We start from the raw sequence: 26,873 nt of genomic DNA, 5'->3' as shown, positions 1-26,873 counted from the left end.
ACACACAAATCTCACAATCTGATTGGCTGCCAGAAGTTCATTCATACATCTATTATGCAATATATGAGGATAACAGATCTTCATTATAGAATGATCAAGCTTTATGTACAAATCAGCCGCATCTATCTGCTTTATCAGCACATGTGGACATGAAAGATAAGGAAGGCACCAACTGAAGACCTCACCCTAAAAGCCAAAGCTGATGTATACAAATATTCATCCCTCTATATTGAGGGTCCGTGCAACCTGCTTTTAGTGTAACATTTACACATGAAGCACGTAATTATGAGGACGATCCAGATGGTCCCAGTATGGGGCCAATAAACTTGATGTATGGGGCCAATAAACTTGATGTGGTGTGGTGCAGTAGGAAGCTCTCCACAAGACTGCACGAGTGGGATCATATGAGAACTTATGTGGAAGATTGAGGGTGGTCTAATGCAGGGGTTCCACAGTCTGTGAGCTGCAGTGCCTCAAGTAGTGGTCCGCACCCTCCTGTTTGGGGTCTTACACAGTCATCGCCCAAGACTGCTTGCACCCATGATGGAAACGGTGCTTGGATCAGGAGGTGAGGCAGCAGCAAGTACATCAGACAAGTACCTACCAATTCTTGGGGGTCACTCTGCTCTGGATCCCGATTGTATGCATTAGCATCAGTAACCAGAACACAGGAACCATGGACCAGTAATGTCTCCGGCTGCACGGTCCTCTCCGCTCTTAGTCCGATAACATGTGGTGGCATCAGGAAAACAAATAAGAGTAGTTTTTTTTTTCCCCCGGTTTGGGGGTCTGAAACTTTAGGTCTTGTCCTATAGTATCCATTGTTATGTTTAGTTTAATCTGGATTATGGTCATCTCATTTTACTATGGGGATTATTCTATGTGTCACAATTCTTATATTCATCTGCTCTGGAGACTCTTTTCGGCTCTCGGGTCTCATTATAATTTGCTCTGTGATTTCATCTATTTTAGGCTCCAGTTTTATTAATTGTCTGGTCCGTGATTATAGGAAATTTCCCATCAATATGAAGTATGATAAACCAGGGACATTACTCATAGATCCAGGCACCGTGACTGTGGTAATCTCATATTTGTTATCCATGGTCTCCTTCCTCCTAAAACCAACAAAACGATGCTAATGAGCCAGAAGGGTGTTCACAGAGGATTCACATGCTGTTACACAGTGCAGGAGCACAAATCCTCCATCCTGAGAAGCTACAATACAGAGGGGCTCTAGTAAAACCCCAACCCCAAGCGTTTATGGCTCAGAATAATATTAAAAGTAAAGGAGGCCATGGATAACAAATACAAGATAGATAGATCCAGGCACCGTGACTGTGGTTATGAGTAATGTCAAAGGTTTATCATGATGGATTTCCTTTATCACTGTACTGTGGTTGTTTGTGCAGCCCCTTCAAATTGATCAATATGACACTGCACCCCTGGACAAAAAAAGTGTGCAACCCTGGCGTAGTACAACTAATAACATCACTGTTTAAGGGAATAGGACTCTTATTTTATTAGCAGAGCTTGTCTAACACAGAAGCAAACAGCATAATGCGCTATAGTCACCTTCTACCAAGCCAAACGCAGGGATTATGAAATGTCGTCTTTACACAGACATGTGACGGCTGTGATCACGGGTGATGAGTCAGCAGATCCGTGTCGGGGAGTCACCCATAGAGGGTGGGGGGATGAGTTGGGCTTCTTTTATCACATCAGTGTAAGCAGATATCTGACAGAACTTCAATGTAATGAAGGAAACAGGATATCAATATTTATTTAGCCCTATGGCCTCCGTCCAAGACAACAAAAGATGGTGCACAGAACAACACAGCAGATTGCAAAATCTTCATCTGTGAGTAGAGCAGATTGTGCAAGAAATCTGGAATGACAGAGGCCCCTGTATTGTATTGTATTGTATTGTAGTGGCTATATTATGGCTAAATATACCAACCCATCCTCCGCCTTCTTAGTCTCCGCAATTACCTGGAGTATTTGTCCTGCACACAATTTGGTCTTCATCCACATGAAATTGCAATGTTTGCCAAGTCCCTGTGATATTCTGTGCTCCCTGCATGAAGCTTTATTAACCCCCCCATGGATGCAGGACCCTATGCTGGACTTATAATAACCTCCTCCTGCAGGGTCTGAACTATTCTGGTCCCTACAAAATGACAGCAATAAAATATTTCTGAAGCAAAAGTAGTCAGACATAAAATACGTAACGCCGCAAAGAGAAATGCGATTGTTCTGTGAATGTTATAATTACTTTAATGTACTTTTGCATTTTTTTTTTCACAGACGTCTTGTTAAAAATGCATATTCTTCCCCATTCTCCTCAGTACAGATGTTAAAACATTTTCTGCGATTAGCGAACGCTCATCTTCGCTGGCAGATGTGAGCGAATCCTTGCCGTGACAACAACAAAAGAAAAAATGAAGCCAATACTTTCTTGCCCAGTCTCTTATCATTCTTATAGAGGGTTACCACTCCCTGACTGACAGGCTGTACCCCGGCCATCCATAAACAGCAATTGTAAAATCCAACAGGTCGGACGAGCCGGCTAGTTGGCTTTGGCGCGGAGCTGTGCTCTCTTCCCCGTGACGGCCTGGAAACCAGTTTTGATGCTAGCCACAGAGCAGCGGGAATGGCAGGTTTCACACTGCAGGAAATATAACCTGGTGTCCTTCTGCAGGATGGTGTCCGGCGACCGACAGGTGTGACAGGTCACGTATTCCTCTGTTAGACAAAAATAGGGAGTTATTAACAGCCAAAATATTACACCCTTAAGCTGAATTCACACGACCGTATGGGGGATGCATGTACCGCCGCAAGCTTGTGGCCATACATACGTCCCCCATAGACGGCAATGGGTGCACGGAGCTGCTCCGTACATAGGGGAAAAGACATTTCCTATCTTTTCCCGTATGCAAAGCCGTGCATCTATGGACAAGTGTCTCCTCGGCTACAGTGGGCATACGTTTGTGTAAATTTGGCCTTATACTGTATTGCAGTAACACAAGAAAAAAAAAGAAACACTTACTGATATATCTTCTCAAGACGTTCTCTATCTGTTTCTGCTGGAATCGGCCCTTGATGACGAGCTGGTTGTTACCGTCTATAGAGCCGCTGCATGAAAAAACAGCGAGGAGTCAGTAAACTTGTACATGGGGGGAGAGATTGTTTGTTAACAGAATCTTCATCCGTGCCGCTCAGCTGCTAGAATTCTATCCTAGAAGGTGGTAGTAAAGTATCACCAAGTCAATATTTAGCCCAAGAATAATAGGGCATATTTCTTTCAGGGGGACATTTATCATGAATGGATGGGTGTACGATTTTGGCCCCATCGCAGAAAATACTTTGAGACTCCATCCCATTCGGTAATCTGGCGGATGGCCGCGCCACATGACACCTGTACGCCAGGTGCTACCTGGTCTAGAACTGCACTACAGCCTGCAGGCCTGAATGCTTGCAGGATATAGCTTGTTGCAGACACCGGGTAGGGAATCCTCATGTCAGACCACTCTGCCACCTGCCGTGCTGCCCTTCACACCCTCTCAGGATTAACATTGCATGAAGAGGAAATAATCACAATTACTGGTGGTTTTTCTAGCTACTGCAATCATTTCAGGGCTTCTATGCCACAACACTGCAATACAAGCCCTTAGGAATGTCCCACACTGTGCCTAAAAATTGACAAAGTCTTAAAATGCAAGTATTAAAAAGTTTAAACAGGTTTGAAAATATTTTAACTTACAATTTTTACCTCCCCAAGTCTTAACTCCAATTCAGCACAACTTCCCTTTAAAGGGGTGGTCTGAAACATTTGGCTAATTTCTGTGAAAAACAGTGCCACACCTGACCATGGTTGGTGCCTGTATTACAGCTCAGCTCTATAGAGATGAATGGAGACGGGAGGAGCTGCGCCGCCCCAGAGGTAAGGATAGGGGGAAGTAGAAGAAGTTCTCTATTACTTTTACACAATCCTGGACCCAATAGTAAGAACACTAATAAACCTGAAAAACTTGATGACACGGTCTAGTTTAACTTGCATTTCCTACTTCTAAAAGTGGCACAAATGCGGAATTTGTTCTGCAACTTGGGCCACAGCACCTGATCATCCAAACTCCTATGCCCCTGGCAAAAATGCTGCACTTCCAAAGCAAATATCCTTAAAAGTTGTCCGAATGTGCAATACAACACATGAAGTTGTGTGAACAGAACCTAAACTTTGTCCCATTTACCTTCAAGTTCCCTCCATGACAGATGTGATGTCCTACTACTGCATATAGGAGAAGGTGGGACACACCATCCCCTTCAGAAAATAGCAGAGATTGCTCTTCCCCATTATCATAGCCACTAATTAGGATAAAACGAAGAAGTGGTGCTAAAACGGGGTCAGAAATTACTCATTTTGAGGCCTTTTGTTTTTCCCATTTCTCTGTGTCCTCAGAAAATCTTATGAACCCCTTTAGGATTGTTGTGCCTGGTGAATGCAGTATGGGATGCGGCACAGATGTGTATCTTACCTTGTACCCAACTCAGCTAGAAGGAAAGCCAGTAGATGTTTCGGCTGACGATGTAATCTGAAAATAAAGCATTATAATATAAGCTGCTGAAAAAGCGCTGGGGGGTTGTAGATTGGGGGTGGGCGAGTGATGTCCTACTACTGCATATAGGAGAAGGTGGGACTCACAATCCCCTTCAGAAAATAGCAGAGATTGCTCTTCCCCATTATCATAGCCACTAATTCTAATGAAATGAAGAAGTGGTGCTAAAATGGGGTCAAAACCAGAAAACCGGGGGCGCTAGCGAGCAAACACACTCCGTATAAAAGACCACTCACAGTTTGCAAATATCTGTAAAGTTCACAAACGAGGTTTTCTTGGTGCCCACTCGGACAACTTGGGGAGGCTTCATGACAAATTTTCTCTTTTCCCCGGCTACCATGTCCGGATTCTTTTCCCGCATTATGTTGAATACTCTGTTCAGAAGCTGAATAAATAGAGTGGAAAGTCAGTGAACAAACTGCAGTCATCACCCCCAACAATACATAATATTCATCAATACGGTACAGGTTCCTAACCACACAACTTGCACACGGCCTCAGATGTGTCCCAATGACTCATTTCCATTGTACTACATCAGCCTTGTGTACAGATAAGCCCCATTCATAGCAGAGGGGAGAGATGTCCTACTACTGCATATAGGAGAAGGTGGGACGCACAATCCCCTTCAGAAAATAGCAGAGATTGCTCTTCCCCATTATCATAGCCACTAATTCTGATATAACAAAAAAGTGGTGCTAAAACGGGGGTCACATTTTTATATTAAAAGGGTTTTCCCACAAACACAAGTTAGGCTCCATTACATGGATAGGGCCCAACTTGCCGATCAGTGGGGGTCTCAGTGCTGAGACCCCCACATATCACGAAAATGCGTGGTCCGACCGACCCCTCGCAACTCCATCAGATTACTGGAGCAGACGGCTGCACATGACCGTTCTGCTCCATCAGTCTGGGGAGCGGCAAGGAGGTCTGTCGGACCTCTCTCTTTCATCGTCTCGTTGTCTTCGTGGGAAAACCCCTTTAAGAGTAGGTTTTTGCCACATTTCAGAAAAAATTCTTGACATTTTATAGAATATTTTATATTACCCACTATTGGCCACAAGGAGCAGCAGCATCTGTGAACGGCGTGAATGCACATAGAGGAGCGCGGGTATGACCCCCATGTTCTAGGCTGCATAGTCGAGGGCATGTTAGGCTCACAGTACCCTACAGTATCCGGGTCCTGACTGGTTTCACATATTATGCAAGGAAAAGGCAGCATTTCTGGGGACAGATAGCGCTGCTGCTTGTCTAGGTGGTTATGGATCAATGATGTTATTACAGTGCGCATCCAAACAAATCACTATACTGGAATGTGACTGCAGCAGAGCATTTTATTAAAGAAGAGTGTCTAGATATAGGACTATGTTAAAGGGGTTGGCCACTTTATCTCTAAATATCCATGACCAACTGCCCTGCCAGGACCTTAATCTTATATTCATGAATACTATCATAAGGTCCTGACAGGGCGATTGCTCATGGACAGATAGAGATCCCATGACCCTCCATCTGCGGCCAATTTATGCTTAGTAATGTCCGACTGTTGAAGCTTCATTTTACATATCAAGGTGTATATTGACTAATGTCCTGACCCCCACACTTGAGGTAAAGTGGCCAACCCCTTTAATGTATTTGCTGCAGACAATTTCTGTGATATTCTCCGCTCGTAGTTATATGTTGTCCATGTAGCACAAGCCATTTCCAGGTCTTACAGGAGCGTATGAATGAGGGAAATAACACCACAGTGATCCATTCCTACCTCATCATACGTGTAGTCCCTCTCGGTACCGGCCCACGCAGGTCCATGCTGAGAACTAAAGGAAATTAAATCATTTTCCTTAGAGTCTTCTTCTATAAAGTCTGTAAAAAGTCAAAAGACACAAAGCGTCAGGAGACATCTTACAAGCAGACCATGCACCATGAGGATGCCTATGGCTTCCACGTCTACCTTTTTCTTTACCATTGGTGTCACCTTCCTCTGGGAATTTCACATTTTTCTTTTTCTTCTTTTTTGTCGAAAACAATTCCAAGTCGTCGTCCTGGGATTCGGAGGCTTCTTGAACTTCTGCTTCTATCTTCAGATTCTGGGGTGCAAACAAAAAATAATTAAATAATAACAATTAAATTGATCAATTCTCTAAATGGATCAGAAACCTGGATATGCCCTTCTATAACATGCATCAAACACATAAGAGGAGATTTATCATCAAGTTTCTGAGGTAAAACTGTTCTAGTTGCCGAGGGGAAACCAATCACAGCTCAGCTTTCATTTTATAAACAACTGTGGGGAAATAAAAGCCGAGCTCTGATTGGTTGCAACTAGAACAGTTGTGCTCTAAGAGACTTATGATAAATCTCCCCCATAGTGTCCTTTGCTTGCAGAGCAATCCCATTATTACTGGACTGGGGATGAATTGAAATTTTTTTGCTGTAGATTTTTCATCTCATTGACAATATCATTACGTGAGCAGAATAGCTCAATCCATAGCAGGAGAGATGTCCTACTACTGCATATAGGAGAAGGTGGGACACACCATCCCCTTCAGAAAATAGCAGATTGCTCTTCCCCATTATCATAGCCACTAATTCGGATGAAACGAAGAAGTGGTGCTAAAATGGGGTCATCTACAGCGGGGGGGGGGGGGGGGGGGGTCTCGTATTTAGTCAGCCACCAATCGTGCAAGTTTTCCCACTTAAAAAGATGAGAGACCTGTATTTGACATCATAGGCAGGACCTCAGCCATGAGAAACAAAATGTGACAAAAAAAATCCAGAAAAATCACATTGTCTGATTTTTAAAGAATTTATTTGCAAATTATGGTGGGAAATAAGTATTTGGTCACCTCCAAACAAGCGACATTTCTGGCTCTCACACACCAGGATCAATGCGACAAGTAATATTTCTAAACATTCTCCCAAACCAAATACAAGTATCTCTTCTATGTACCTTAACACCTTCCTCCGCTTCATCCAGATCAAACTTCTTAGTTTTCTTTTTTTTCTTCTTCTGATTGAAGAAATTCAAGTCGTCCAGATCATCTGGGCCATCTGTAACGGGAAATGTACATTAAAGGGGTTGGCCACTTTACCTCTTGTTTTCTGTAATGTGTGTGTAAGTGCGGGGGGCAGGATGTTCGGTTATTTACCAATATACATCTAGTAATAGTTCTGCCCCACTTTCTTGATATGTAAAGTGAAGCCTCCTGTCTTTTACCTCATCGCTCGGAGAATCCGGTCCATAAAATGGCTGCCCATGGAGGGTCATGTGATCTCTATCTGTACATAAACAATCTCTCTGCCTGAACCTTATGATAGTATTCATGAATATAAGATCAAGGTCCTGGCAGGGCAATTGTTCTTGGACAGATAAGATCACATGACCCTCCATCTGCAGCCATTTTATGGACAGGAATGTCTGGCTGATGAGGTAATAGACAGGAGGATGCACTTTACACACAAGTTGCAGTGGCTTTGGTTATTTTGTACAGGACACTAATGGAGTTGTGCAGCGAGTCTCCAGCCTAGAGTTCCCCTTACACTGGAGGGATATCGGTTGCCATCACCGTTATCTGTTACACCAGTGTATGGGATTATCAGGACTCTCCATTGTGGGGTAAAGGTAGGATTGGGAGTTCTGGATTTCCATATAACTAATAACTTTTGTTATTAAGAAGATAAGCCACCCCCAGGGGTATATGGTAGAAGTATATTCCCCTTCAGAAACATATACACGTTATATGCATGCTCTACTTTACAGCCCTTACCAATGGTTATTAGTCATAGGACACCCTGAATGTGTGCAGATGTAGTACCCAGCGCTACCTCCCCTGCACCAGGGGCACAGGCTGCAGCTTTACGTTACCTTTTTTCTTAAAGGACTCTTCATCCAGGTCAAGATCCTTATCTTCCACAGGTTCTGGTTCCACCTCCTTAGTCTCAGGAATCTGTGTCTCCTCCACTTGCTGTTCGGCTCCTTCTTCATCCAACATGAAGGGCTTCTTCTTCTTCTTTTTCTTTCTGGACATGGTAGGGTCGAAAATCATCTAAAAATACAAAAAAAAACATTCATGTAACTGTATTAGTCATGAATCAAAAACACTTTAAAGATTTGCTTTTCTCTATTTTTGTAACAAAGGAAACAGTTTAGGCATTAATGAAAACTCCAGACATCACCTCTCATCTTGCGGTGGGTCTATGCGTCTAAAATCTAGTCTCAAATATATGTGCCCATAAATACTATATAAATCCGCTAATATTGGGGGGAGCACCTGGCCATCTAATGTACGCAAGTATCTGTTATGTGAGATTTGTACATGTCCGATCCTTCTAAGCGCACACAGATAAGCGGCCATCAGAGACGGCTATCAGGGTCAGAGTTCACAAAATGGATGAAGAATGGGTTTGTGGATGAGAAGCAATAGTATCAGCTATCTATCACTTATGGCTGGTACACAGGGGGATCGCTTAGATCAGGAGAAGTCACACCCGCAGAGTTTAATTCCGTTATCTACAAAAACAAAGAGGACGCCTAACAAGATAAGACGTGGTAAAGTGCAACTGGCGCAAAATCACAGGATTCACAATACACAGCAAAACAAACAATTGAAGGCCAAAACAAAAAATTTCCCCCCTCCACAGTGAAATCAATGGAGGGCCAAGGACATCACAGCCCTCCACGGGCTCACCCCTTTACTCTTCCACTTGTCTCCTACAAGAGTTGTTTTATTGAAACTTAATATAAAGTTACAAATCATCTGCCCGAAGAAAAAGCAACAAGGTCTTAAATTGGTTGTACCAAATGAGCAAGTTATCCCCTATCCATATAATACTAAAGGAGCTTTGGATATAACAGAGCAGAGCGCTCAGGTATCACCATCTCTCCTATTCACTGTGTATTATAGTGCCAGGAATACCCGAGTGCTGTGCTTTGCAATTTCCAACACTCATAGTATTGAATGGAGGGGCAGGACACATTCTCAAGCTGCCACTCTACCCAACAGTGATAACTGGACACCATTGTTTAAATTACTGGAGGTGCTGTTCACATAATCAAAAAGGGAAGTAGCAGATGGACCCTCACGGATCTTTGCCATTAGGTACAACCTCAACGGAAATCTACCATTTGTTTTAATGCATTGTGAACCAAACATACATTGAGAATGCTGTAGCCACACTGATGTAGAAGCATATCTTGTTTAATCCCTGCGCTGAGTGGTTTTGCTCAAAAATTTTTTATAACATTCAGGACCTTGGGAAAGTTGGGTGTCTGCTGTACATTATACACAGGAGCTGGGGGATGGTGCACCAATTGATTACTTCTGCCTGTCAGAGAAAGCACAGTGAATACATCACTCTCGGGTGTAGTGATTAATTAGAGTTAGAGAAGTGCCGAGTATCCACAGGAGCTACAGAGCTTCATTACCATAATCTTTTTAATTGTTTTTTTTCAGCAAAACCACTCAATTCAGGTATAAAACAAGATACGTTTCTGCATCAGTATAGCTACAGCATTCTCAAAGTATGTTTGGCTCATAATGTATAAAAGCTAATGGTAGATTTCCTTTATATAACTTATTTTTCATACAAAAAAAAATGGTTCTAGGAGATAAACTGCAGTGCTACCCATTGGCCACTAGATGTCAACGCACGGCAAAAGCGAATTTTCTAGAGAGATGAGCAGATAAACAAAGCTATCCGTTTCTGGTGACAATGTCCCTCTTATTGGCTACTCTTATACTGTACCCAACGTGCATGGAAGTCATAGGATCAAGACTTACACTTTATTCTACTATTATGACTGCAGAAAAACGAGTAGAGCTCAGACACAGCTCAATGTATACAGACCCTCCCTGCAAGCTGAATCTGATGACATGGTGGGAGGTAACTGATGCAAGAGACTGAAACACAACAGAAACTGATGACAGAGGCGGTTACACTGTATGGTCAGCACACTGAGGCTTTGATGTTATAGAATACGACAAGATGGGAGCGAGCATCATTACTACCAAGCATCCGCTGACTCCACATAATCTCACACTCCCCCCCCCCCCCGGAATTGTCTTGGTAAATACTCGCATCTTCTCCATCAAAGAACACGGCTGGAGATTTGATTCCTCATACGTCTATGTTGTGTCTATCCTGTAATTTTACCTTCAGTCCCAGCCAATTCACTGAATAACACATGGTGCAGGACCCGGAGGGAGGAGCAGGACTCATGGACATTGTATTCCTAGGACCTGGAGTCCTGCTCCTCACTTCAGGTCCTGCACAAGTGAATCGGCTGTGACTGGAGAGCTCCTTAAAAATTCTCACTTACTGGCTGGGTGTTACCGGCGGTAAGGATATGCCCATACACAGTCACCACTAAATGGACAGCAGCAGACAAGGCTCTCCATGTACCTGGTGCCGCCCAGTTGACAAACGTGTGAAATGCAATGATTTACTATGTCAGGTCTGTGTATGCTCAAGGGCAACCAGGAACAGAAGACCCAGACCAGCGCTGCCAGAGACTGCTCTCTCTATAGGGGTCTGTTCTCACCTGTAACTCAGGCTCCATTGGATTCTACATTACAATAGGAAACTCTTGTGCTGTTTATACAGGAAATAAACTTGAAAAGACCCCTCCTCCACCCAAAATAAAGTGACTGTCCAGAATTTGCATTTCATTGATACGTTGTAGTCTCTTCACTTCCTACCAGGGACAGCGCCATACACAGTACAGTGGCTGTGCTTGGTATCACTCTTACCCCAACAGTGCATTTACAACCCTGATCCATGTGGAGTTACAAGGGTTGTGCCAAGTTTGATAGTTAACTCCTATCCAAAGGAAATGGGATAACAATATGAACATTTGGGGGGGGGGGGAGGGGGGGGTGTCCAGACTATTGGGACACAGGGATGTGCATGCAGACTGCGCCAATGGTCAGAGCTGTGGTTGGAGCATGTGTCCTGACGTTTTATTAAGTGTCATACAAAAATCAGCACAGCGCTCGGGTATATAGCACTCCCCATCTATGAGAAAGGAGGATATACCTGAGTGCTGTGCTCAGCAATTTCTACCGCACCCACAGTATGGAGTTAATAGACACATGCTACAACCTACTGCTCCATCCATTGGGAGAACAGGACCCCCATTCTCAGAGCTGGCCCACACAGTCACACCCCTCTGTTCAGATTGTTATCCCCTATGAAAAGTTTGTGCAAGAGTTTTTCCTGTAACCACCTCCCCAGGTGATAAGCTCCTGACCACCGGGGGCACTACTTCTCATGTCATGTCCCCGGTGTGACTAGGGCAATAGTGTGCACATGTGACTCCTCTCACCTTTCCTTAATGATAACTGGATGCCCCATCATTCAGACACACAGTAATCACACAATCCCTATCCCAGAGGAAAACTCAGGAGAAGATATGTTTAGCAAAGACCCCTGCGGTGTAATACCTGCAGAGGCCTGCATCAAGAGGTGGCGCTAATTATGCAGAAAAGATACAAGTGCCTCACACTCATCAGCCGAAAGGGCGGGCAGTAACATTACATGGAAGTTGAATGTAGGCCTAATCATATACAATAGGGTACATAACCGCACCGTATGAACGAGGCCAAGGACATAGCGCGTCATACATCAGGCCTCATCCTGCATCACAGATGCCCCATGTCCTATACCAGCCCCGGCCTCCCCCTGCCGGCAGAGCCGCGCTCCTTCCCTCCCTCTCGCCATGCCGCCGGCTCGGGCCTCCCCACATGTGCCCGCGCCCTCGTGTTTCCGCCTTCTCTCACCTCGTCTCCAGACATGATGGCGCCGCTCCTCGGTGCTTCCCGCCGCTAGTACTCAGATGTCCGCTCTCCACACGCCCCTTGCTCCGCTCTACGACCGCTGCACCCGGTCTCTGCTCTTACATCAGCTTAAGCGACTCACACGACGACGCGCACGCGTACTACCGGCTCTGACGTCACCAGGCCCGCGACTAGCTCCACGTCACACGTATACGCCACCGCGATGCAACACGGGAAATGTAGTCTTTAACCTTTATTAGCTTTTTTTTTGTTAAATTATTTTTAATTTCATAAATTTCTCATTCAACTTTTAAGAAAATAAACGATTGTGAAAGATTTTTATTAGTTTTTAATTGTACAAAGTTAAACCTTGTCCTTAAACATTGAGCACACTATCACTGTGCTAGCAACATGGCGCCTCATAAGCTGGAAATTTCTCCAATAGCTTGCCATACTGGCCAGGGGACAACCTCTACTGAGGCCAGGTGTTCCAAAGAAGTACACCCCCCTTCATGTGTCCTCCACCATTAATAAAGTCCCATGTTACTGGCCCTATAACTAAACTTCTCAATCTGATAATAACACCCTTGTGTCTCCCACTTGTACTCTCCTCCTTTTGTGCATCTCCTAGGTTAATTTTTCATTTTTACAGTTAATTTGTATTTGCAGTCACCGACTATGGAGAAAACACCAACACAGCTCCGTTAAAGTGAATGAGCCAACAATGTAACTGAGCAGGAAAATGTATAAAGAACTCACAGGGGCATATTTATCATAGGTCCGCCGCTGCATAGTCGCAGAGGGATACATCAAGAGGCTACTGCCGGGATGCTGTGCAGAGTTTATTCTATGCCAGGTAATGACTGACGTAGAAATAAACACAGCCGGTGACTTTTGTCAATAATCTTGACCTCCTAGCAAGAGGTGCAGTTCTATCTAGGAGAATTTGTAACCACAGAATATATCATATAAAAGTAGAAGTAACTTTCTAACTAGTTATGTCTAGAAATTAATAATGTAGGTGAAGTGAACGACAAAATCCGATCGCATGCGCCACAATACCCTTTTAAATGCAGCAAAAAACGGTAATCGTCGGAATATATCCAGCATTTTGTGCAGTCCGCTGACCCTTAGTAAACGAGCCCCAATATGTTTTTCCTGGCATACAGACAAAATAATTCTTATTATTTCCAAACAATATGGATTACACTTATATTTATGTCAATCAAAGAAATATATGGTTACATTCAAAATGTCTGAAGCAAATATAACTAGCCTTTAACAAAAATGGAATATGAATGAACATCCGTTACACCACAAAACAGCAAGTGAAGATTTTTGATATGTTATAGCTCCCAACTTTTGTAGAGGTAAAAGATTTCTTTTTCCCTTAGCCATGCATTTTGCCCAGCCCCTTACTCCATCCCCAAACAGTATAATTCCCCTCATTAGTAACCCCCATTCCCTCTCACATTGCTTCCAGCTTCACCTACCCCTCATATTATGCCCCACAGTTCCTCCTTGGTTGGGGTGGGGGTACAGAAGAAGACACTAATAGAAATCTGTACATATGCATAGGGGGCCGTGCCCCAGATCTCTTATGACCCTAGCAATGCCCCTTGGTAGTAACATTTGAAGAGTGGGGTGGGTGGGGAAGGGTAAGTCGGGGTCAGCTTGAGATTGGTATGAAACCACTTTGGGTCCATTAAATTAATATATTTCTTTTTAGCTGCTGCAGAGGCAAGAAACAGTGGCTAGGTTGGGTATAAACCACAAAAACTAAACTACCAGTCCAAGAAAACAGCAAACTTTGAACAACTTTGTGGATGCATTGCTTATTTTATAGAAGCATATTTTTGAGGATCTGTTGATTTTCAGAAAAGATATAGGCAAGAAAATGCTAAGGCTTTTGGTTGAATTTGGTGAGCTGTATTTCTACTTTTTATATAAAGCATTTTTTGAGTTTGGTGACTTCAAACAGCCAACACTCATTTAGTAGCACAAAGATTCTGCATATACTTCAAACCTGACTGTACTTTCTATTAAAAGACACAGGGGGGCACAATTAGACTGGATGAAGTAACAGGAAGGCACTGACAATGGATTACACAGAAATAGAGATGCTCGGGTGCTCGTGTCGAATAACGAACCCCATTAAAGTCAATGGGAGACCCGAGCATTTTTTTTTGTAAGAGAACATTAAAAGAACAGTGCATAATAAAATATTCCAGATGTTTACTGATGTTTTGCTTGTAAGAACACATTGAAATAACACTATTCTTCACTTTGCAGGTGTGCGCGCGTGTCTCCCGCTAAGTTAGGAGATGTTCAGAACATCTGGAATGTGAAGAATAGTGTTCTTTCAATGTGTTCTGCACTTAAATGCTCCTGTATTCACTGTTTTTAATGTTTTAATTCTATTCTTCACATTGCAGGTTTGCGCACGTATCTCCCGATAGGTTCCGAACATCCCCTAACTTAGCAGGAGACAAGCGCGAACACCTGGAAAGTGAAGAATAGTGTTATTTCAATGTGTTCTTACAAGCAAAACATCAGTAAACATCTGGAATATTTTATTATGTAATAAAAATACTGTTCTTCGCTTAATTAAATGCTCGATCTCGAGACGGCGAGATACTCGTCCGAGTAACGAGCCGGTCCGAGTATGCTAATACTCGACCAAGCAGTATACTCGGACGAGTATACTCGCTCATCTCTACACAGAAAGACTAGAAGATCTCTTGAAATAGAAAAATAAAACAATGTAATATATTTATTTTTAGAAATCCCAAAACCTTTGAGATTACCCCTGTATGTAAGGGGTACATACATGAATATCAATATCAAAGGGCAAAGATATAACGGGCTACCGACACCCTAACACCACTAGGGGATATTAGGGCACATTTGGAAATAAAGACTCTATAAAAGTGTCAGGGGTGGAGTAAGACCACCAAGGGCCCTGGGCTGTATGAATATTATAGCCCCTAGAAGTCTGGAATCACTTCCGTGGGAATGGAGGATCCATCCCTTCTGCTTGCTCCTGAAATGGTCCTGAAATGGCTCTTGTGTACATGTGTATTGAACAGATGTACGAGGATTTCATGACGTTCTTTCTCATTATAACATTTGGTGTGTAGATAAGGTGGCCATGGGCCCCCTAGATGGCTTGGGCCCCGGGCAGCCGCCTATATTTTAATTCTCTACTGAACAGTGTTCACATTATCTTAATTGTCACCATATCAATGAAGCCATGACTTTATTGTGGGGTGGTAGACTGTCACAAAATAATTTATATTGTTTGTGTAAAGAAAAGTTATACAAGTTTAATATATTCTACATGTAATTTCTTCACAATTCTATAGGTCCCTGCTTGCTGTCATTCTATAGAAATCTTCATTGTTTACTTAATGTGGATAGAAATCTGTCCTTGGTCATGTGATGCCACAGACAGTGGCGTAACTACCGCCATAGCAGCCGTAGCGGTTGCTACGGGGCCCGTGAGGTTCAGGGGCCCGGGGATGCACGCTCCCTGCAGTGCTTTGCCACGGCCTGGGGTAAGTGTTCCGGGGCTGCAGTGCCGGATCGTGCCCCCGGGCCCCTCCCTCTCTGTGCATCTACACGTCTCCTGAGCCCGCCCGCCTCTTTCCGGGATCCCTGCCTGCTCATATCCTTGACCCGCCCCCCAGCCACCTCTCTGACCCGCCCCCCTCATCTCCCTGACCTGCCCGCTCATCAGCCTGCAGGGCGACACAGTTGATTCTCTGCCCCCCCCCCCTTCCCCCGCTCGCCCCCCCCCCTCCCCCGCTCGCCCCCCCTTCCCCCGCTCGCCCCCCCTTCCCATGCTCGCCCCCCGCTCGCGCCCCCCCTTCCCCCGCTCGCCCCCCCCTTCCCCCGCTCGCGCCCCCCCCTTCCCCCGCTCGGCCCCCCCCCCCGCCGTCTGAATGCATCTGGACACCCACCTGAACACCTGCCTGAACACCCATACAGCCCACAAACTTCCTAAAAGGTAAGTATATACAGATGTATTTATCTGTATGTATATATGTATTTATCTGTATGTATATATGTATTTATATGCATATACTGTGTACATATGTATATACAGTGTATATGTATATACAGTGTATATGTATATACAGTGTATGTGTATATACAGTGTATGTGTATATACAGTGTATATACAGTTTATATGTGTATATACTGTGTATATGTGTATATATTGTATATATACTGTGTATATACGTGTATATGTGTATATATTGTATATATACTGTGTATATGTGTGTATATACTGTGTTTATGTGTGTATATATTGTATATATACTGTGTATATGTGTATATATTGTATATATACTGTGTATATGTGTATATATTGTGTATATACGTGTATATGTGTATATATTGTATATATACTGTGTATATGTGTGTATATGTGTATATATACTGTGTATATGTGTATATATTGTGTATATACTGTGTATATACGTGTATATGTGTATATATTGTATATATACTGTGTATATGTGTGTATATGTGTATATATACTGTGTATATGTGTATATATTGTGTATATACTGTGTATATATTGCATATATACTGTGTATATGTGTATATATTGTATATATACTGTGTATATGTGTGTATATACTGTGTATATATACTGTGTATATGTGTGTATATACTGTGTATATATACTGTGTATATGTGTGTATATACTGTGTATATATACTGTGTATATGTGTGTATATGTGTATATATACTGTGTATATGTGTATATATTGTATATATACTGTGTATATGTGTGTATATACTGTGTATATGTGTATATATTGTATATATACTGTGTATACATATATATATATATATATATATATATATATATACTGTTTATGCATATTCCGTATATATATATATATATATATATATATATATATATATATATGTAAATCCTATGTATATGTGTATATATGCATCTACTATGTATACATGTATATACTGTGTATAAATGCATTGAAGCAAATACTGTATTTTTACATGCATGTATTTATATTAGCATATATATATATATATATATGATGTGTGTTTTTGTATGTGGTAAGTATGTATGCTGTATATACTGAATGTATGTGTATATTCTGTATGTATATGCAGCATGTGTGTATATGGTGTTTTTATCCTGCATGTATGTGTATATATGGTCAGTGTATACTGTATTTGTGTATGTATGTATATATGTATATATATATATATATATATGTGTGTGTGTGTATTGTAAATGTATTATATGTATATAATGTGTATACTGTATGAGTTTGTATATACTCTGTGTATTAGTGTATAAATGTATATGAGTGCATAAATGTGTGTATAAGTGAATGCTTGTATGTATAAGGGTGTGAGTATACGAGTGTAGAACTTTATGTGTGTATATAAAGGTGTGTATATATCAGTGTATAAATGTGTGTAATTGTATAAACATGTCTGTATAGGGGTACCTTCCCAAGAACATATGGGGGATGTATATCTGGCCGCAGATTTGCTGCCGGATATACTTCCCCCATAAGCTTCTATACGCCAGGTCTCGGCACGGTGAGCACAATGAGTACTCACTGTTTTGAGCAAAAGAGATAGAGCGTGCTCAATCTATGGCCGTAAGAACGACCATGCGGCTCTATTCTCTATGGAGAGGGGAGGGGTAAGCCGCGCTCACCTCTCCTCTCCAGCGCGCCCGACGTGTGCCTGCCATATATATATATTTTAAGGGGAAGGGGGGCCCCATGCAGAAATCTGCTATGGGGCCCAGCCTCTCCTAGTTACGCCCCTGGCCACAGAGGTCCATGGCTCATTATAGTCATAGCTCCCAAATGGATTCACAAGGAGAGTCTCTATTTTTCACCACTTTCCCGCCATCCCGGGTGGTTGGAAGATTGTCCTACTTTGTCCTGCCACCTTCTGGTCCTGTACATTAGAGCTGCAAAGCAGCCAAGGCATTGAGAACAAGAGGAGGTGAGATCAGCTTCCTGCAGCTTCCATACTGCTTCTCTTTAGTATATGGAAGTAGCTTCTCCCCTAGGCTAGCCCGCCCCTCCTCCCAGTCAGCTTAGAGCCCAGGAAAAGAGGAGGCAGGACTGCTGCGAGAGAACAAGGGAAGGGTAAATAACAAAGGTTTTTTTACTGTTTTCTACTGTTGTTTTCTACAGGAGGAGGGGCCACAATATAAAAGGGACAGTGGATAGGAGACCACAATATAAGGGAGGGATAGGACAGGGGGTCACAATATAAAAAAGATGGAGGACAAGGGGCCACAATATGATGGGAATGGGGGTAGGGCACAATATTAGGGTGGTGGAGAAAAGGAGGTCACCATATGAGGGGGAGGAGGGGAGCAGTACAGAAAGCTAGAGCAATACAACTTTGCTTGCCAAGGTGGCTGTGCTGGATGATGAATGGTAGATTCAGCACTTGGTCTGGATCCAAGGTAAGCATGTGGGGAAGGGTTAAACATCAGGCTGACCCACAACATCTCCCAGGGGCCCAAGTCAGTATTCCGGTCGAACATCCTGACTGGTGTCACAAGCTATTTCCCTACAAGTTCTTTCCCCCCTTTTGAGCACTGTATGTGGCGGCCCTGGTTCCACTGTTTGTAGAGAACCTCGGCCTAGGGAGGTTGGCCACAAGAAGGGGGCAATGTACTATGTGGATAACCATTAAGGTTAAAGGTACTCTATGCTTGAGGATGGGGCAATAAGCAGGTCAATGGGTGTGGTCTATGGCACAAAAATTGTGTCATGGGCTGTATGGATATTATAACCCCTACAAGTCTGGAATCACTTCCTACATCTGGTACTACAATCAGGAGAATAAAGGATGTCTGCATTCAATCTGCAGTTTCAGGACCTTGGGAAGACCTTATCTCATTGCATGTAATTTTAGACAATTTTTTAGTTAACTGGGGGAGTTTTAACATAAAATAGGGAATTACAGGAAGGATAATTACAGAAAGGTTAATTCATAGTCTTCCTGAGGGTAGTTTTGTGAGGTAAAATCTGTTTACAGGTTCCATTTATTGATGCATGATAGATCTATATGTGTATTGGCTCAGGTTTCCACTGAACTTGCTGCCCAGCACTGTGAACTTCCATAGAATTACCAGTGGTGGAAAATACAGATTTTCATTTCATTTTTGAGGCTTTTTTAACACAAACAAACACATCTATAAGAAACACCACCCAGATACCGGATGTCATCTGTTCTGCACTATTTCTAATTAACTGAGAGTCCAGTAATGCTGTACAGATGGCATCACCACTTAGACATGACCACTTTTCTGTCTTTGACCATATAGCAGTTTACATTCAGTTGCTTTCACCAACTATGAACAAGAAACATCTGCTATTTGTTCCCTACACGAAGCATGGTTAATTGAAGCTGCAAAAGTTACGTTGACGAGTAGGATATCAAGAACAATATCAATGTAGCTGGCAGGGGGATTTGTTGTGCATATATTATATGTACTGCAGCTCTTGTAGTGCCCTTTTTCCAGATGTCTGGATATTTGTCAGAAAAATAATACCTGATCCTTTAGAATTTGGCCAAATTCGGACTTCCGGACCGCACTGTTGACTTTTCAACCCTCATTCTTCTGTCTTTCAGTCCATGTTTTAGCTATGAGATAACACAGGTCTGTTAAATGTTAAAATTTATGACTAGGTAAACAATATTTTAGATTTATATTGAAATGGAAAACAGGTGGTGCAGGTGAGCACCAAAGAAAACAATAAATAAAGCATTTAAAGAGCGGTAAATATGGAAGAAAGTGCTGAAAGGCACGTAATACATCAGAATTAGGTTGCACTCAAGGGTCAGAGGAGTCCATAAAACAGATCAGCATAAAACTAAATAATAAACAATTGAAAAACAATAGTAAAGGGGTGGGTATTTCTGGGCATGTGGACCCGCTACAGCAATGGGACCTAAACGGAAAGAAGTGGGGTTGCATAGTGGGAAGAGTGCACATAGTCCCAACTAGAAGACCAGGTCATCAGGGACACAACTTAACTAGGAGAGCTTGGGCCCCATAACGGATTTCTGCATGGGGCCCCCCTTCTCCGTAACCCCTTACCGACACGTGACATAATAGTATGTCACGGGTCGGCTGCAGGGTAATGGAGAGGGCTCATGAGCTGAGTGCAGTCCATAGCCAGAAAGTGTTTGCTGCATATTGCAGCAAACACTTACCGGTAACAGCCGGGATGGGTGCTAGCATCAATGGCAGTATATGTCAGGAACAAAAAGGAAAAAACACACAGAGCATCAAACATCTATAAATGACACTTCTAAGATTAGGATTAGGACTAGGATTAGGTCAAGGTCTTGGTGGTTGGAGATGAGATTGCAGCGTGTCCTGTGTACCGGGATATGGGATATACAGGCAATGGAGAAAGCGCTGAGCGGCGTGAAACGGCCCGTCGGCATAGCGGCACTGTGTGCCTCCCTGTATATGTCTCTGCACAAATAAAGAAGACTTTTCCACCACCGGTGAGTGCCATCTCATCTTTTGCTTATACCTATTGGACTGTTGTTGCCTTCAGGATTGAGCACCACCCTGGTGTAGTCATATGCCTACATACCCCCTGTCCTCTCCACCACGCTGCCTTATCCGAACCTGGTGTTGGCTGTGCCTGCGTATTTTTCTGTTCTTGATTCTCGCCCCATATACCAGTTTAATATTCTCTTAACCTCAGAGAACTCAAGACTAGGTTTCTCCCATGCCCGAAGCAATAGCTTGTTTGGTTGCCAATAAAAGAAGGATACATTGCTGCAAGTTTACAAAGGAACAATGCCACACTGTTGAGTACAAACTCTTATCCACAGATAATTATCGGGATCACGACGTGGAAAGGTAAGTAAATGTGCCCCAATGTGCCACTGGCATGCTGTAACAGATCTTGGAAATATAACAGAATATAGGGGCTTATTTACTAAGGGTCCACGGCTGCACTTTTGTCGGATTTTCTGGCATTTTGGGGTTTGCAGGCTGTGACAGGTATTTAACAGGGGATTGTGTCGCACGTAATCGGATTGTGGCGCATCTGCGCTGGCTTTCATGCGACAGAAATCAGGGGGTGTGCTGTCGGACGATCCGACCGATTCGGACTGAGTGCGGGATTTAACTTTCAAATTGTGTCGCAATACAATGCACTTACATACTCCGGGAAGAAGATGGTGAACTCCGGCGGACCGGAGCGGAGAAGCAACACATGCAGGATATTGGGTGCACGATTGTCGGACAATGAACTTTCGGGGAACATACCTTAAAAATGATAGCAGCACAAATGAAAATTTTTGCTGCACAAACCAGCACATGCGTAGCACTAACGTTTGACACCATTTTTGTTTGATTCGGTCAATGTGGGTGGAAACTGTTTTTTTGACCTTTACAATTTTGTTTATGTATTCAAAACAAAAGCAGAACAAAAAAAATTTGAGCAGCACAAATGTAGCACAATTGATTGGCACCAGTTTTGTTTAATTTGGGCAACGTGGGGGGGGGGGGCTGGATGACCTCTGATGACCTCTGGAAACTTTTATCAATATCTTAAAAAACGATAGCAGCACAAATGAAACTTTCTGCTGCACAAACGTTTGATTTGAACAAGATGGGGGGGGGGGGGGACTTTAATCAGATGTATATCTGGTCTTAACCTATTGTAATCCAGGGGTCTGAAGTGGAGGAAGTTGTTGCATACAAATATTTGGTTTTCGATCTGGATAAGAATTTAGATCGGAAAGTTAATTCTGAAAAAAGAGCCTCTCTAGGTTGTTCTTTTTGCATAAATCACGATCATTTGATGTCCGCAATAAATTACTCTGCATGTTTTATGATACTGTGACAGCTTTATTTTTTTAATTTTTTTTTTTTTATTGTTTGGCATGCTTCGGATCAGGAATGTGTGTCAGAGATATTAATAGGATGGACAAGGGTAAGCTGGAATCTTTTAAATTGTGCAATAGAAGTTAGAATTAAGGCGAAATTCAAAAGTTTAATAAGCAAACCAGATCCTCCTCTTTTTGTGTTACTCATGGCTAGGAAAAGTCATTTTAGTGCAAGATTTAGGCCCCTCTTACACTTGTAAGTGTGATGCGATGAACTTGTATCACACTCACAACGCATGCTGCCCGAATCGCACGGCCCGAATGCTGCAAACCGAAACTGAACTCAGCATGTCAGTTCACTCCCAGTGTTTGGGCCAAGCGATCCGAGCAGCACGCGTTGCGAGCGTGATGCAAGTTCAACACACTCGCAAGTTTAAAAGGGGCCTTATTCAGATAAAGATCTGTAAAGAATGTTATTTAAGATCCTTTATACCATTCACAATTGCATTGTATAACAAAGAGCTTGATGGTGTCTGTTGATTCTGGGCAGATGAGGGTGGTGTGTGGTTATTGTTTTTGTATTGTGTAAATAGGATGATATGTTGTTTGCTTGTCTATCCTTTTTGGCGTCTTTTAATGCTGAAGTAGCTTGAAATTTCCCTTTGGGATTAATAAAGTTGGGATTAATAATCTATCTATCATCTTCTTCCAGGAATAAAACATATTTTTCATGCAGTAACATTGACAGAGAAATAAAAAAAGCAATGCCCAAAAAATGGCTACAACCGCTAAAACTCCCAAGTCCTCTATTAGTTAATTATTAATTAGTTAGTCCTATTTGAGTTCCCATACTCCCTTCAGTTGTTATTCTTCCCTGGATTTAACTTCAGGACTGCTTCCAGACCAGAGTGCTAACCAGTGAGGGACTCTGTTGCCCCATGGTTACATCAGGATTATTTCCAGATGAGAACATGATGGCGCCATATGGAATCCATCCAGCTCTGCTGTGCACCACTCACCTGCCCTGTGCTCTGTGTGAAGCTACACAGGTCTATGTCAGGACTCCAGTGTACAGTGTGGCGGCATTATATATAGGGGTCACTGACACATTGTGAGTACATGTCCAAGTGGATTTGGATACTTGTGATTTTGAACGACCCCCTTCCTACGGAGCAGCTGGCGACCTCTACTCTCCACAGTTACTTTGCAGGAGTTGTCAGCAGAATAAAGCTTCAATTTATGGCACCATGGGCTTATTGTTCTCATGATGTGCTGGAGATGATCACATTGGTCATATCTTCAAAGCACAGAGAATAGAGGCTCCTGAAATGCTACCTACAGTAACCTTCCATTGTGTCAGAAATCTGGGAATATCAAATACCATTCTGGATAAAGGAAGTAATTACATTTAAAAAATGGGAGTATTAAAAATCCCTCCAATCATCATGAATAAACCCAACATTATATGTATTTATAGCTTGGGTAGGCGAGATTTCCACAAGCCGAGGTACAAGTGACCTCTGGAAACTATTCAGAAGTCATGAGGACGGCTTCGCTTTCAAGCATTTTACATCAGGCTTCAATTAAAATACCTATAGGATTTAAAGGCAAAACATGCATTTGGGAGTAATTTGCAGGACTATTTGCCGTGTGTAGAGAGATTATTACTGCGTGGTAATATTATGCATGAAATTAGGAACTAGTGGGAATTCAGTCACGGGTCCTAAAAAAAATTACAGGCACTCCATATAAAAGCTCTGGGGAGAACATGAATATGTCATACAGTCCATTACACACTGATGTGAAAGAGAACTAAAGACTCTTGTAGGTTTTGTGCGCCATTTTAATCAGTTACACAATTTGTAGCTCTGTCATTGTATCATAGTATCATAGTTTATACGGTTGAAAAAAGACAGATGTCCATCATGTTCAATCAAGGAAAAGAAGGGATGGCATGAGTAAGAGATTTATGGGAAACATTCTATATAACATAACCATCAATGTTATTTAGGTGTAAAAAGGCATCTTGACTAGAGATGAGCGAACATGCTCGTCCGAGCTTGATGCTCGGTCGAGCATTAGGGTACTCGAAACTGCTCGTTACTCGGACGAATACTTCGCCCGCTCGAGAAAATGGCAGCTCCCGCCGTTTTGCTTTTTGGCGGCCAGAAACAGAGCCAATCACAAGCCAGGAGACTCTGCACTCCACCCAGCATGACGTGGTACCCTTACACGTCGATAGCAGTGGTTGGCTGGCCAGATCAGGTGACCCTGGGATAGACTAGCCGCTGGCCGCGCTGCTCGGATCATTCTGTGTCTGGATGCCGCTAGGGAGAGAGCTGCTGCTGGTCAGGGAAAGCGTTAGGGTGTTCTATTAGCTTACTGTTAGGCAGGAGTGATTCTCAAAGAACCCAACAGCCCTTCTTAGGGCTACAATAACGTTCTACTTTTTTTATTTTAATTTGCATCTTTTACCATTTTGTGAGGAATTAGCAGGGGGACTTGCTACCGTTGTGTTTAGCTCTTAGTGGCACACATATCCATAGCAAAGACCGAAGTGGGAAAATTCAGTAGGGGTTGGATTTCTATTAGGCAATAACTCAGTGTCATCTCATCTGGCATAGTAGTGTGCTTCCTTTGATACTTGGCTAGAAAATAGCCATAGGAGAATACAAACAGCTTCTTGAAGCCTACAGTAGCGTTCTATATATTTGATTTCTGGTTGATCTGCTGGTGGCTTTAGTTTCTGCAGTGCATGTACTTGCCAATTCTGAGCAATTTGTAGTGAGACTTGCGACCGCTGTGTTCTGCGCTTAGTGGCGCACATATCCATAGCAAAGGCTGAAGTGGGAAAATTCAGTAGGGGTTGGATTTCTATTAGGCACTAACTCAGTGTCATCTCATCTGGCATAGTAGTGTGCTTCCTTTGATACTTGGCTAGAAAATAGCCATAGGAGAATACAAACAGCTTCTTGAAGCCTACAGTAGCGTTCTATATATTTGATTTCTGGTTGATCTGCTGGTGGCTTTAGTTTCTGCAGTGCATGTACTTGCCAATTCTGAGCAATTTGTAGTGAGACTTGCGACCGCTGTGTTCTGCGCTTAGTGGCGCACATATCCATAGCAAAGGCTGAAGTGGGAAAATTCAGTAGGGGTTGGATTTCTATTAGGCACTAACTCAGTGTCATCTCATCTGGCATAGTAGTGTGCTTCCTTTGATACTTGGCTAGAAAATAGCCATAGGAGAATACAAACAGCTTCTTGAAGCCTACAGTAGCGTTCTATATATTTGATTTCTGGTTGATCTGCTGGTGGCTTTAGTTTCTGCAGTGCATGTACTTGCCAATTCTGAGCAATTTGTAGTGAGACTTGCGACCGCTGTGTTCTGCGCTTAGTGGCGCACATATCCATAGCAAAGGCTGAAGTGGGAAAATTCAGTAGGGGTTGGATTTCTATTAGGCACTAACTCAGTGTCATCTCATCTGGCATAGTAGTGTGCTTCCTTTGATACTTGGCTAGAAAATAGCCATAGGAGAATACAAACAGCTTCTTGAAGCCTACAGTAGCGTTCTATATATTTGATTTCTGGTTGATCTGCTGGTGGCTTTAGTTTCTGCAGTGCATGTACTTGCCAATTCTGAGCAATTTGTAGTGAGACTTGCGACCGCTGTGTTCTGCGCTTAGTGGCGCACATATCCATAGCAAAGGCTGAAGTGGGAAAATTCAGTAGGGGTTGGATTTCTATTAGGCACTAACTCAGTGTCATCTCATCTGGCATAGTAGTGTGCTTCCTTTGATACTTGGCTAGAAAATAGCCATAGGAGAATACAAACAGCTTCTTGAAGCCTACAGTAGCGTTCTATATATTTGATTTCTGGTTGATCTGCTGGTGGCTTTAGTTTCTGCAGTGCATGTACTTGCCAATTCTGAGCAATTTGTAGTGAGACTTGCGACCGCTGTGTTCTGCGCTTAGTGGCGCACATATCCATAGCAAAGGCTGAAGTGGCAAAATTCAGTAGGGGTTGGATTTCTATTAGGCACTAACTCAGTGTCATCTCATCTGGCATAGTAGTGTGCTTCCTTTGATACTTGGCTAGAAAATAGCCATAGGAGAATACAAACAGCTTCTTGAAGCCTACAGTAGCGTTCTATATATTTGATTTCTGGTTGATCTGCTGGTGGCTTTAGTTTCTGCAGTGCATGTACTTGCCAATTCTGAGCAATTTGTAGTGAGACTTGCGACCGCTGTGTTCTGCGCTTAGTGGCGCACATATCCATAGCAAAGGCTGAAGTGGCAAAATTCAGTAGGGGTTGGATTTCTATTAGGCACTAACTCAGTGTCATCTCATCTGGCATAGTAGTGTGCTTCCTTTGATACTTGGCTAGAAAATAGCCATAGGAGAATACAAACAGCTTCTTGAAGCCTACAGTAGCGTTCTATATATTTGATTTCTGGTTGATCTGCTGGTGGCTTTAGTTTCTGCAGTGCATGTACTTGCCAATTCTGAGCAATTTGTAGTGAGACTTGCGACCGCTGTGTTCTGCGCTTAGTGGCGCACATATCCATAGCAAAGGCTGAAGTGGGAAAATTCAGTAGGGGTTGGATTTCTAT

General features: G+C 42.8%; 1 protein-coding gene, 1 long non-coding RNA gene and 4 other non-coding genes across 7 annotated transcripts in view; 1 reads left to right on the top strand and 5 right to left on the bottom strand.

The window, feature by feature from the left end:
- Positions 1-1,752: 1,752 nt before the first annotated feature.
- EIF2S2 (eukaryotic translation initiation factor 2 subunit beta) lies at positions 1,753-12,578 on the bottom strand. 2 transcript variants are annotated; one of them, XM_072112183.1, is made up of 9 exons: positions 12,386-12,578; positions 8,473-8,653; positions 7,558-7,658; positions 6,559-6,694; positions 6,370-6,470; positions 4,850-4,998; positions 4,533-4,589; positions 3,047-3,132; positions 1,753-2,742 (listed from the first exon to the last, which is right to left on the bottom strand). In XM_072112183.1, the coding sequence occupies exons 1-9, from the start codon at positions 12,398-12,400 to the stop codon at positions 2,567-2,569; spliced, it is 1,002 nt and encodes a 333-aa protein (XP_071968284.1). In that variant the 5' UTR covers positions 12,401-12,578; the 3' UTR covers positions 1,753-2,566. The 2 variants fall into 2 exon arrangements, with proteins under 2 accessions (XP_071968284.1, XP_071968285.1); XM_072112184.1 differs by having other exon boundaries at positions 6,571-6,694.
- Positions 4,269-4,403, bottom strand: LOC140066602 (small nucleolar RNA SNORA29). Its single transcript, XR_011848441.1, has one exon. It is a non-coding gene; the product is annotated as a small nucleolar RNA SNORA29 (small nucleolar RNA).
- Positions 4,656-4,790, bottom strand: LOC140066601 (small nucleolar RNA SNORA29). The gene has a single exon (XR_011848440.1). It is a non-coding gene; the product is annotated as a small nucleolar RNA SNORA29 (small nucleolar RNA).
- On the bottom strand, positions 5,187-5,321 carry LOC140066603 (small nucleolar RNA SNORA29). Its single transcript, XR_011848442.1, has one exon. It is a non-coding gene; the product is annotated as a small nucleolar RNA SNORA29 (small nucleolar RNA).
- LOC140066604 (small nucleolar RNA SNORA29) lies at positions 7,101-7,233 on the bottom strand. Its single transcript, XR_011848443.1, has one exon. It is a non-coding gene; the product is annotated as a small nucleolar RNA SNORA29 (small nucleolar RNA).
- A 3,737-nt stretch (positions 12,579-16,315) lies between the features above and the next one.
- The window catches only part of LOC140066161 (uncharacterized), a 59,473-nt gene continuing 48,915 nt past the window's right edge, over positions 16,316-26,873 (top strand). The window contains exon 1 of the long non-coding RNA XR_011848137.1: positions 16,316-16,391. This is a non-coding gene — a long non-coding RNA (uncharacterized lncRNA). The remainder of the gene's footprint in view (positions 16,392-26,873) is intronic.

Source organism: Engystomops pustulosus, chromosome 6 (assembly GCF_040894005.1).
Source record: "Engystomops pustulosus chromosome 6, aEngPut4.maternal, whole genome shotgun sequence".
Lineage (NCBI taxonomy): Eukaryota > Metazoa > Chordata > Amphibia > Anura > Leptodactylidae > Engystomops > Engystomops pustulosus.
This window is presented reverse-complemented; position numbering and strand designations above follow the sequence as displayed.